Source organism: Larimichthys crocea, chromosome XII, assembly GCF_000972845.2.
Source record: "Larimichthys crocea isolate SSNF chromosome XII, L_crocea_2.0, whole genome shotgun sequence".
Lineage (NCBI taxonomy): Eukaryota > Metazoa > Chordata > Actinopteri > Sciaenidae > Larimichthys > Larimichthys crocea.
In genome coordinates, this window is record NC_040022.1 from 9,048,942 (window position 1) to 9,061,030 (window position 12,089).

At 39.9% G+C, this 12,089-nt stretch overlaps 1 protein-coding gene across 1 annotated transcript in view; it reads left to right on the top strand.

Annotated features, from left to right (window-relative positions):
- Positions 1-11,222, top strand: part of baiap3 (BAI1 associated protein 3) — a 28,116-nt gene extending 16,894 nt beyond the window's left edge. Inside the window, exons 8-34 of the mRNA XM_019260266.2 lie at positions 107-320; positions 536-580; positions 1,675-1,752; positions 2,469-2,574; positions 2,699-2,806; positions 2,899-2,991; positions 3,461-3,564; positions 3,650-3,767; positions 3,933-4,057; positions 5,051-5,141; positions 5,301-5,357; positions 5,471-5,568; positions 5,686-5,737; positions 5,853-6,004; positions 6,108-6,231; positions 6,819-6,959; positions 7,094-7,189; positions 7,473-7,688; positions 7,815-7,883; positions 7,966-8,045; positions 8,941-9,049; positions 9,601-9,672; positions 9,763-9,846; positions 10,071-10,191; positions 10,264-10,387; positions 10,467-10,672; positions 10,862-11,222. Coding sequence (XP_019115811.1) covers positions 107-320; positions 536-580; positions 1,675-1,752; positions 2,469-2,574; positions 2,699-2,806; positions 2,899-2,991; positions 3,461-3,564; positions 3,650-3,767; positions 3,933-4,057; positions 5,051-5,141; positions 5,301-5,357; positions 5,471-5,568; positions 5,686-5,737; positions 5,853-6,004; positions 6,108-6,231; positions 6,819-6,959; positions 7,094-7,189; positions 7,473-7,688; positions 7,815-7,883; positions 7,966-8,045; positions 8,941-9,049; positions 9,601-9,672; positions 9,763-9,846; positions 10,071-10,191; positions 10,264-10,387; positions 10,467-10,672; positions 10,862-10,965 — 2,987 coding nt within the window. The 3' untranslated portion in view covers positions 10,966-11,222. The remainder of the gene's footprint in view (positions 1-106; positions 321-535; positions 581-1,674; positions 1,753-2,468; positions 2,575-2,698; positions 2,807-2,898; positions 2,992-3,460; positions 3,565-3,649; positions 3,768-3,932; positions 4,058-5,050; positions 5,142-5,300; positions 5,358-5,470; positions 5,569-5,685; positions 5,738-5,852; positions 6,005-6,107; positions 6,232-6,818; positions 6,960-7,093; positions 7,190-7,472; positions 7,689-7,814; positions 7,884-7,965; positions 8,046-8,940; positions 9,050-9,600; positions 9,673-9,762; positions 9,847-10,070; positions 10,192-10,263; positions 10,388-10,466; positions 10,673-10,861) is intronic.
- The last annotated feature ends 867 nt before the right edge of the window (positions 11,223-12,089 follow it).

Below are 12,089 nucleotides of genomic sequence, written 5' to 3' on the forward strand. Positions count from 1 at the left end.
AGCTGAAAGGTTTCCTTCTTCATGCTTCAACAGTATCATTAGGGTGATATAAACAGTTTCACGCAGATGATAACCTTTACCGTGTGTCATCCTTATCACCTCTCAGGGTATAGCGACCCCTACTGCATGCTGGGAATCCTTGTGGGTCAGAGCCCGCGGGAGATGGAGGAAAAGAAAGAAAGAAAGTTTAGCTTCAGGAAGAGAAAGGAGAAGCTGGAGAAACGCTCCAGCACCAAAGAGGTGTTACCTGCCAAGTGTATCCAGGTGACTGAGGTCAAACCAGAGACTCTCAACCCAGTGTGGGATGAGCACTTTGTTTTGTGAGTACAGCAGTTTAACCTTCATCAGAGTACTGAACATGGTGATATGTGTGACATGCAGGATTCACAGTTTCATTCGTTTCACACTCAAAGCTGTTGGTTATGTGACTAGTGCAGCACATTGTCGTCTCTGTGGAAGGATCACCGAAGGATCGAGGTGTTTATGGTCACGGAGAGGATGATTTCCTTCATTAATTTTCCTTTTTTTTTCACAGTGAAATAGATGATGCCCACAATGATCTTTTACATCTTGACATCTGGTAAGGTTCGTTTGCAGCAACACCTTGAATGTCACTATGCTTACGATTTTCATTACATTAGATCAGAATGTTAAATTTGCTTTGATGAAGGATTAGACATTTTGTTTTTTTCATCTCACATATCAAAACAAAATATATAAACCGTATACACAAAGAGAAACTAAAACACAAAACAAACGTTTTTAGCTGTGATACAAAAACAATTTTCCAAAATCATAATAACTTTTAATTTTGCACACAGTTTTCAAGCAGATTGCTTTTGGTTATTGGTGACAGTTTTATTCATTATGTCCTTCAGTGTCAACACTGAGCCAAAAGTGACTATTCTGCATAACAGATCAGTTATGGGGTCATAATTGTCACGGCTAGAACTATGGCTTGAACCCAAACGCACGACTCAGGAGACAAAGTGCAAAACAAACAAATCTCTTATTATGAAAGTACAACAGAAAAGTACTCACAGGGAGGAAAACACTATGTAATCTAAGAAAACAAAAACCACTCAAGAGAGGGAAAACCTACTAACAAAATCAAGGATCAAGATAACGAAGGAAAAACCACTCTTGCGAGGGAAAAACCTATAAAGAGCAAAGGCTAGACAAAGTATCAACAAAATATACAAAAACATGGCTCAAAGGTAGTAACAAACGTGACTTGGACGAGGAGCTGGTTCACAGGTACGTAGGACAAGATGAACTGGCAACAGACAAAGGGAGACGCAGAATATATACACATGGTAATGGAGAACAGGTGGGAACAATCAGGGCGGGGAGGACAATCAGACAGGTGGGAAAGAAGGAGCAAGTTATCTGAAACGAGAGGAGGAGAAAATGTCAAAATAAAACAGGAAACCACAAGACAACATTGGCACAAGACAACCTAAACATGGCCAGCTTTCTTAGTCCTGACAATAATTATAGGAACCTTTTCCCTCCCACGGTGAAAGCTCTTACGAGTTGAATAAGCTAACACTTTTCTTTAACTACAGGGATCTCCTTCACATCTCAGCTGAGTCAGTTGTTGTGCAAACTTTTTTGCAGGAAATGACATGGTGTAATAACTTCTGAATTATTTTAATTAATTTCTCTCCTCAGGGATCATGACGATGACGTGTCTGTTGCAGAGGCCTGTAAAAAGCTCAATGAAGTCAGTGGACTTCGTGGAATGGGAAGGTAGAAGAAATGTCGTCCAGTCTGAAATTTTCTATCATGTAATGAAGTGTAATGATGAAACTGTAGATCATTTTTGGTATAAAAAAGTTTTTTTTTTTTTTGAAGGGCTGAAGTATAAATAAATCACAAATTCAGATTTTGTGCACAATTACATAAGTTAGTAATTTAATTATTTATCCAGTTGACATTGTGGCAGTGAATAGATGAGTCAGTCAACCTGTCAATCAAAGGGTCTTGAAGAGGCTAGATTATCTCCATCTGTTGATGACAACCTGCCTGTTAATTTCTGGGGATCATTTAGTATTTCCTTTAACCTTAAAGAAAGACTGATATACACAACAGCCCAGTACCTATAAAGCTCTGCACACAGAAAACACACAGAGTTCAGCCATGGCTATGAGACTAATAAATAGCAGACATGTCTAATGAAAACATGGGGATGTCAGTCATAACCAACGGATAAAAGGATCATAATCCCGCAGTGAAAAAGTGCAGTGCAATTTTCATTTGAACAAAAATGTAAGTGATAGCCAACTTTCATCAGGAAATGAAACTCATTCTGCCGATGCTCTAATTGTAAGTCACACTGGATAAAAGCATTAGCTAAATGCCTTAAAATGAAAGTGGTTACATTGATAGATAGATAAAGTTAAACATGAATTCAATCTGTGACAAACATGCCTCCCTTTTCCTTTCACTCTGCCTTTTCTTGATAGATATTTTAAGCAGATAGCAAAGTCAGTGCGTGCAAACGGATCCGCATCATCAGGCTCTGAGGAGAATGCTGATGACTTCCTCGGATGCATTAACATCCCTTTGAATGTGAGTGTTTGAAGTGTGAAACTTTAAAACAAAGTCTCATTAGTCAGATACATTGAGCCACTGTGACAAATCAAAGAAGACAATAAAATAGATTCTGTTAATCCTGCTTTTTTTCTTCTTGCAGGAGATCCCAGTTGTCGGCTATGACACCTGGTTTAAGCTGGAGCCTCGATCGAGTACATCCAAAGTTCAGGGAGAGTGTCACCTGATACTGAAGCTCTTCACCAGCCAGGTCTGTATGGTATAACAGTATATATGTGTGTGAAGAATTGTAACGAATGTGAAATGAATTCCAACTCTTAATTCTTCCTTTTTTTCTTTCAGAGAGATACGGCTTTGTCTAAGAAAGACTCAAATGTCACTATTCACAAAAAACTGCTGAGTCAGATTGTGGAATATGAGCATGCTCATGTTAAGGTCAGTTTCTTCCAGATTTATAGTAAGGCTATTTGTGAGTTTGAGCAACCCTGGGAAGTGCAGAGCTTTAATGATGGCATTAGTTGATTTATGCTTGTTTGATTTGTCAAACCACCAACAGCACAGCCTCAATGAGTCACTGAATAGGATATAAATTGATTAGGCTTTGTTCTGACTGCAGCTAAATTAATTTGGTGTATGAGAATTGGAGTTGAGTCATTCCAGTGTTAAATTGAAATAGTAAAATTGCAAGATAGGAGACTGAACAGTACAGCACATACTTTGTGAGTCACACCAGTCAACGTGTTTTGAAGTGACATAAATAATATTTCATTTCATAGCAGACATGTGATTATGATCTAGATTTGTAAAAAAAAAAAAAAAATCTCATCTGGGCTGCTAATTTTACATACACTTGTCAAAGTGTGATTGAAATAAAACGGTAATCTTATTATTTGTGTAATTACAGAGAGAGCCATACAACTGGAACGGACAGGTTTGCCCTCCAGCATGGACTGTACTGACTCACCATGCTGTGCAAACTGATCTCTCACCTCTCCAACAGGCCATTGTGTGAGTATTAATGGAGGAATAAAATTGATTTCAAACATGAAACTGCAGCATCAGGTAACAGGAAGCATGTTTTGTGTTTTAACAGTCGCTGGCAGTGCTACAGCAGCCACCATCGGACACAGAGGGTGTGCTACTCCCTGCTGCTGCGCCTCCTGAGGACCATCGATGCAGAGTGGGACCCTGCCACCGTGAGGGGCGACCTGGTAGGTTCTTCGCCATGGGCCACTCAGTAGGATAGAAAACTTTCATCAACAGTCGCCTCATTAGCTCAGCTCTTCACTGACATTCATCAAGGTTTTTGGTTCAGCCAAAAATGTCTCACAGCCAGTGTACTTGAAGCTATAACTGAGGGCCCTTCCTGTGTCCAGGAGAGGCAGCTGTCAGACAGCTTCAGGCTGTACACAGAGCACTGCCTGTGTCTGATGAAGAACATGCGTCAGATTTTCCCCTGCACCAGCGCTGCTGCCATTACACGCTACGAGCTCATGCTGAGGTAAAGTCACACTGCCATCACATCACATCACCTGTGCTGCCATACCAGGAACCTCAGACACAGACACAGAAAGACTTCAACCAGTCAGTCTGTGGAGGAAGCACAAATATTTTAGTCATTTCTCATTTCAAAATAAAGTACTGAACATTTGTTCCTGACCACAAATTTTTCCAGCAACAAATTGTGGTCAGCGTTCAGTACAATCAGTGATCAAATCCTTTCATACATACTGGTATGAAGGCCGCACAGTCACAAGATTACCCTTTCAGAGCTATATGTGCTCAATAAATGGATATAGATTATAGATTTTATTATGTGTACAGATGGAACTTTTAGCTTGAAGATATCACCAAACCATAAGCATTCATCCTTTGGAGGACATGAATATCCGCAGTGAGTTTCATGGAAATCCAGGCATTAATTTTTAGACACATTGTCATCGATCAATGTGTTGGCCAAGGGGACACTTTAACCATCAAATCACGAGAAACAAACCATAATAAATATTGTTTGGTTTGATGGCAATCTGGTCGGTATTGCAGAGAGATTCTGTTTTTAGTCTTGGACAGAAGAATGGAATCACCATCCTTTGGCTTTGAGTTATCATCGCACAAAAGAAGGAAGTTAGAGCAGTGAAATGCAGCATATTAGAGAGTCTGTTCCACGTAGATGCCAGCCGGTAAAACCAGCTAATTATTAAATCCATGTTGCTATGTTTCACTAATTTGGAGGAGACTGTTTTTTTATAGAAATTTCCCCTGTAAGAAGTCCAGCTCTGCCCAGTGATCAGCACCTCGAGGGAGATCTTCTCTACACCTCTCAGACACACACACTCATCAGTGACTCATCTAACAGTTAAAGTTCCTGCAGTGATAATGCAGGAGTGTGCATACGATTCAAGTGGAAAGAATATCCTGAGCTTGTAGCTTTTATGCTTATTTAATTCAAAGAGTATTGTAATTGATTGTAATTTTTCCTGTCTGTGTATATCAGGGGGGTTGGCTACATGCAAAACATGCGGGCGTTTAAGACTGTATGTCCTCTTCGAAATGAACTGCATTTGGACATCACTACTGCTGTCAAGGTAAAAGTGAAAGAGTTTCTACCGATAATAAACACAAGACTACAGAGTGGGAAACAAACAATATTAAGGCACATGAACCCAGTAACCTGCCGCTTCCTCCATATCTAAATATTTAATTATCGCATTCATTCTCCTTCATTTGTGTAATTAATTCAACAGAAAGGAAGCGCTGAGTGGTACGAGAGCTTAATTGCACGATATAAACCAGAGGAAGGGGTAAGTATGTTCTGATTATAAGTCCTGATGGTAGAAATAATCACATCGTATTATTTTACCATGATTTGAGAATTGATATCCAGAATATTGTTCACCATCCACTGACAATGCAGACTCTGGAAGAGCAGCTGAAGAAGCTGGTTCATGTGGTTGATGGAGTGTGTGCAGACGTGCAGAGAGCCCGAAACATCTACAACCAACTCTTCTACAGGTGAATATATCTCTTTAACACTGTAGAAATGATATGCTACCTAGCAGAGAAACACATTGTTGCATTAGTTATTGTTGGACGGTTGCCACTTCATCCTTTGTTTGTTTGTCCTTACAGTGCAGTGAAAGTAGATTTCTTCAGCATATCATACAGGCAGTTGGAGAAACAAGTAAGTGATTGATAAGGAAAGTCATCATAAACAAGTCTCTTGAGTTGACTCTTGAAAGTCCTACAGTATTGTTGTTGCTTACTTTGAACACTCGTCAAATTCTTTCATCCTTCAGGTGGCTGATGATGTAAATGTAGCAATGGAGAGGGTTTGTGGGACCCTGGAGCAGGAGAGCTCCAGGCTGACTCAGACAATGGGAGAGACCATCTTTGAGCTCTTCATGTCCTTGAAAATCCTCAAAGGCTTTCGGGAGTTTCTTCCTCTCAAGTTCGTTATCAGTTTGACTTAAATGACATAGCAGCATAAAACTTCAACCTTTTCTGCAGCTTTGAATTTATTTTAAAAAAAGACTTGTGTTCTACCCCAACAGGGATGCTAAAATGCTGGCCCTGACAGTCTTTCATAACTGGTTCAAGTCCTCAATTCATAAGTGGCTGCAGATCATTCATGACAGATCCTGTGACAGAATTCGTATAGCCGTGGAGACAGACAAGGTGAGAGAATCTTCTGCCTTTGAAATGATGTAAATAAACAATGTTGTTGAGCTGGACTGCATTTAGGTTGCTAGAAAATGTATAAATATGTACATGAACATTTTATTTCATTTAACATTTAACAGTGACCGTGATTAAACTGGTAATAAATGGTTTATAACAATGCCACAGAGTGTTTTAAAGTATTTATTAATAGTTTATACACATGTAGAAATATCCACAGGCAGGTTGAAACTTTTCGTGTGTTTAAAACTACTGCAAACTTATAGTTAAAGTTATTTTAAACTGCATTATCAAAAAATCATAAACCTTCATATAAGAAGTTGTTGACAAATAGATTAATAAACAGTATAAATAGTAGGTAGCATTTATTGTTGCATGCATCTACAATATAGTGTGTTATAAAACATTTGTTTAGACAATCCTTATAAATAGTTGAATAGTTTGGAATAAAGTATTACTTAACTTTTAAGAACTGTAAAAAAATTACACAATCATTACATAGTCCCGATAAAACAAATGTTCATACACTACAGCATTTATGTTACATGTTGCATGATGTGTTCTTTTGCATGTTTTGTGAGCAGCTCGAGCCTGTGCATCAGGCCAAACACAGCTCCTCAGCGGTGGAGGTGACAGCATGCCTCAGCCAGGTACGCGAGATCTGGCTCCAGCTGGCCTGGCCAGACTCTGCGGGGGCCTTCATCTTTATCACTCGTTTGACAGACGTGAGTGCAGTCGCGCACACATACATGCACAGAGTTGATAAAAGATTTTTACTAGAATAACAGTCAAAAGAAGTCAAAGAAGTAACTGAGAATTTCACTGTAGTAACAGTGACTGGTTATTTTATCCATTACAGAATTTCTGCAGCGAGGCTGTTTGCTACTCAGAGATGATAACACGCAAGATTGAGAGGAACCAACTTGGCAGAGACCACAAGAGCTTCACAGTGCAGGTAACGCCTGTAGAAAGACAGAACTGGGGGAGGGCACACAGTGACGTGGGAAGTAAATGTCAGCAAGTGTTCTTCCTGGCAACACAAAGAGCTCAGCAGGAGATCAGAGATGTTTACACACACACACACAAAAAAAAAAGAAGTTGCCTGTTGTCGTCGTCGTCAGTCATTTACACTTGCACCCCGTTCCTCCACTTCTCTGTAGCCCTGCTTCTTTTCCTTCTTTGTTTCTCCACCGCCACCCTCTTTTTCTCCTCTTCTGCTCCGCCTTGCTTTCTGCTAGCTCTGCGTCGCCCTGAACAACACAGAGCATGTGCGTGTTTTCCTGGGCCATCTGCCCCGTGACCTGGACTGGCAAGGTGTGGAGCGGGCCATGGAGGAGTCCTGCGGGGTGGAGGGGAAGGAGCAGGTTTACAAGGCTCTCAATGGGCAACTGTTTAACATGGACCTGGACCTGCAGAGAGAAGCCAAACGTCTCATCACACTGCTCACCGACAAGGTACACAGAGCATGTACTGTCAGTGAAACAGTGAAACCTCCAAACTGTGCTGATCACTAAATACACATTTTAAATGGGGCAAAAATGCACTTGCATGCACATGATGGAGAGCATGTTTCTGTGCAGATGCTGCCTGAACTGCGGAGGTACATCCAGCACATCAGCCTGTCTCCAGACTCCATCAACAACGACGACGTAAGGCCTAGAAGTGCTTTTAAGTGTTGGTGTTTGAAGACACGATACTTATGTAATATGTGTTGATGTGACATTCTTTCAGGCTGTGTCTCCTCTTATGAAGTACTTACAAGACACCATGGTCATCCTCACTGAAAACCTTGTGAAGGAGAATCTAACTAGGTAATTACTCCACCTCTCTTCTCGCTACAAGTATTACTTGATTTATTTCATATTTCACAGCGACAATAAAATGTAGTTTAATTAATTGTGCCACATTCTTAATTGCTCATTTCCATCTGGTGTACCTGGGCAGCTAATCATAAAAGTTTAATGAAAACATTCAGTACAATTATAAGCAACAATATAAACTCATAGCAGGGACATGGAGCACATAATGCCTTGCTCACAACAACATTAAAGCCACTATGTGTAAGATTAGATAATAAAAACTTCCCAGTGGTAGTATTTTTTTGGCATTAGGATTTATTGTGCCAGCTTGAAATGTGCATCACATCCTCCTGTCCTGTCCTGTTTTCTACACTGTTGCCCATGAAGTTGGAAGGAAATATTTTGACCTCTTCTCATGAAATGAAGTGTATCTTCTCAAAACTTTATTGATCAATCTCTTCCAAACATATTACAGTGAAAATTAAACCACAATTAACCTGATGTGTATAAATAGGAATAAAAAGAGGAATGTCTCTGAAAACAAAATTATTCCAGATTTGCATACACATAAAACACTGTCGTCAGCATACATTTTACCTTTAAACTAGGATGAATGGCAGCCGATTGACTTGTGGAACTTGAAATTCATAACATAACTAACATCATTGTTTTCTCTTCTCTAGATAAGATTTCATATATTTGATTGAGTACGAGGTGAAAATGATGATGTGATTGTGTATGAATGTGAGCTTTACAATAATAATACCCCTCAGACGTATTTTGTGTTACTAATCATTATCAAGCTGTAAAAACATACACAAGGCTAAGTGAGAGTACAGAGGTGTAATTGGAAGAGCGGGTAACCTCCTAAACACGTGGGCGTCTCATTGTGTCTGCTGTCTCGTAGAGTTCTCCAAAGCATGTGGGAGCTTCTGCTGCGGATGATCTTGGATGCGGTGGCAGAAAACAGGGGCGTTCAGGTGGAGTTTTACAACCGCTTCCAGTACACAGTGGAGGTCAGTGATAACTACCTTTTATCTCACAGTACTTCTTTGTAGCTATTTTCAGTCAGACAGAGTGTTTCCCACTAAAAGAAAAAGTAGCCCGCTTCAAAAGACACGTCAACTCTGTAAAGATTATCATCTCAACTGTTACCATCACCCTTTAATTAGCTCTGTATGCCTGCTGTCGTGCAATTATTAGCATATATTAGATATTTATGTAGTCGCTAGGTAATAGTTCGGCGGCAAAATTAGCCCCCTCATGAATGACATGAATATGAGAGCTACTGTATATTCTAATGCCAATTTAACCAGCTGGTAGGGGATGTGACAGATTTGCAAGAAAAGTCACGGCGTGCTACACGAGTGGGCTGAGTTTGGTGTTAGGCAGACAGATATGATATCATGTATGCCTGACACAGGTTTCATGCTGGTTTTGTGAACAACATGTCTCTCTACTTCTCTACTATGCTGAGACAAATTATTAGAGGGATGGATGTGACTCCTAGTTCGCAAGTTACATATATATATATATAAATATATTTTTTTCTTTCACTTGGACTCAGACCCTGTTGCAGTTCTTCCATGTTAAGGGAGAGGGTCTTACTCTGGAAGACATGAAGAGTGGAGACTACAAGGTAGGACTTCTTGCTGTTTTATTTTTATGTCCTTCTAGCTTAAGTGTCTTTTATTTGTTTCACTTCCTGACCGTACTCATGCTGCTCTAGGTCCTGGACGAGGAGCTCAGGCTGAATAAATGTTCGTCCTTTGAGCTGATTGAACAGTACTATCTGGAGAAGATTTCCCAACAGGTGTGTTTTAACTCACCAGGCTGACAATTTCATTTAGCCCTAAAGTGGACAGACATGTATTGATTGGACAGCACAGCATCTGTTTTACCTCTAAACCTCTCCTTAACTCCTAAAAACAAGATGCTGTCGACTGATATAACACAACTGATGCATACTGAATATGGTAACATCCTTTCATTGTTACTGCACTTTTAAAAGCTGATTAACAGTGTTTAATGTTTCAGAAAACGCTCAAACATACCCGTTACGGTCGGATCAGTGTGAAGTGCTACTATGATGCTCCAGAGCAGAGACTGACGGTGGAGATTCTGCATGCTGCAGATATCATTGCACTGGATGCCAACGGTAAAACTACATTCTTCTAAAATACAAGTTGCTGTTTTAAATTTTTAACTCATTCGTTCTGGTCCTCCTCAGGTCTGAGTGACCCATTTGTCATAGTGGAGCTCTGTCCTCACCACCTGTTCCCTATGGCTAAGAGTCAACGCACGCAAGTGAAACTCAAAACCCTGCACCCAGTATTTGATGAACTCTTTTACTTGTGAGTACTATTTCACTATTTTACTAGTCTTATTTGTGCCTACCTTGTGCCTGATTTGTTTGGCTTGTGTGTCTTTCAGCCACGTCAGTCCTGAACAGTACAGACACAGATTTGCCTGTTTGACCTTCACTGTGATGGACTATGACTGGCTTTCCACAAACGACTTTGCTGGTGAAGCCGTGGCTCCTCTCAGCGACTTCTGCTGGCCAGGGCGACCGAACGCCACACCAGCCGGCAAGAGTGTCCAGCCTTTCATTCTCCACCTGTCTCGCAGTAAACCCAGTGGTACATATAACTTCAGGCTGTATCCAGTTTTGTTGATTTACACAGACATCATATTGCCTTCCTGGGAGACCAGAGGGTGTAGTTCTGGGTTTCCAATTACTTCTCCAATACAACATGAAATGCCGTTCAATCTAGAGATATTTGTGTCAGGTGTAGGAACTATTCTCATCTGTTTGCTCTCCCCTCCAGAGAAGCCAATCATGAGGATGCTGGACGCTCGCATCGGAGACAGGGAGGCTCAGGAGTTTGTCCGGAGGCTGAAGGAGATTGAGAAGTCAATGGAGGAGGAGTAAAAGCTGTCAGCGCTGCCTGTATTGGTGTTTTCTGACCACGTCTTGCGACATGTGCTTTTGTACTGGTACGATGTTTACAATATTTGAACATTTTTCCAATGTTATTGTTTGTTCAGTATATTATACCAAAATGAAAAGAAGAAATAGAAACGGTGAAGCTCATCGCTGTTTTCTAACTGGGAGATGAACATCCTGTCACTGTGCAACAATATGCTGTCTCAGTTAAACTATATTTTAGAATTTAATAGATAGTTCATCCTAAATGTTACTAGTCTATATTTTTTGTAATGAAGTTATTGTTATCTTTGTTGTATGATCTTTGATATGATAGATTGAACATTTCAGAACTATTTTGTGGAAGTAGCTTAGATATATATAATAATATATCTATATATCATCTATATATATATATATATATATATATATATATATATATATATATATATATATATAGATATGATATATATAGATGATCGTAGGGAGAGAGAGAGAGAGAGAGAGAGAGAGAGAGAGATATATAGATATATAGATATATACCAATAGTATTCATTCAAAGTCTAAGTCTATACCTCAGATATCCTCATTAGTTGCAGGGGAATTTCACAGGAGACTTTTCATAATCTCATGCACATTGTGGAGACAAATTGCATGAAAGCCTACTTAAGATTTGAAAGCTTGAACCCACGTTGATTTTCCTAATAATAGTTAAGAATAAAAATACCATGTCATCGAGGAAATAACAAAGACACCGCTTTGGGGAATTGCTCTTTCTGAGACTAAGTGTTTTAAGGCTAGTCAGACAGCTCAGCGGCAGAGACAATTCCCGAAGGCACATACCACAGCTCAGGTTCATTCCACTTTTCAGATTGCTCTTCACATAGTTCATGATGGGTCGCTGAAGAGGCTAAAAATATTGGGAGCACTGGAGAATTGGAGCAACCTATGTCAGTTCCTTCTTGCTGTCTGACACCTCAGAGTCAACATCTCAGCAGAAATGTATGTGACAGTTTTCCTGGCAACAGCTCGCTTATTTGAAGTTGTACAAACTCTGCACATTGACAGAAACAAATTCTTCTGTATGATATGTAAAAGTGGAAATTATGTTAAACAATGAACAAATTTAT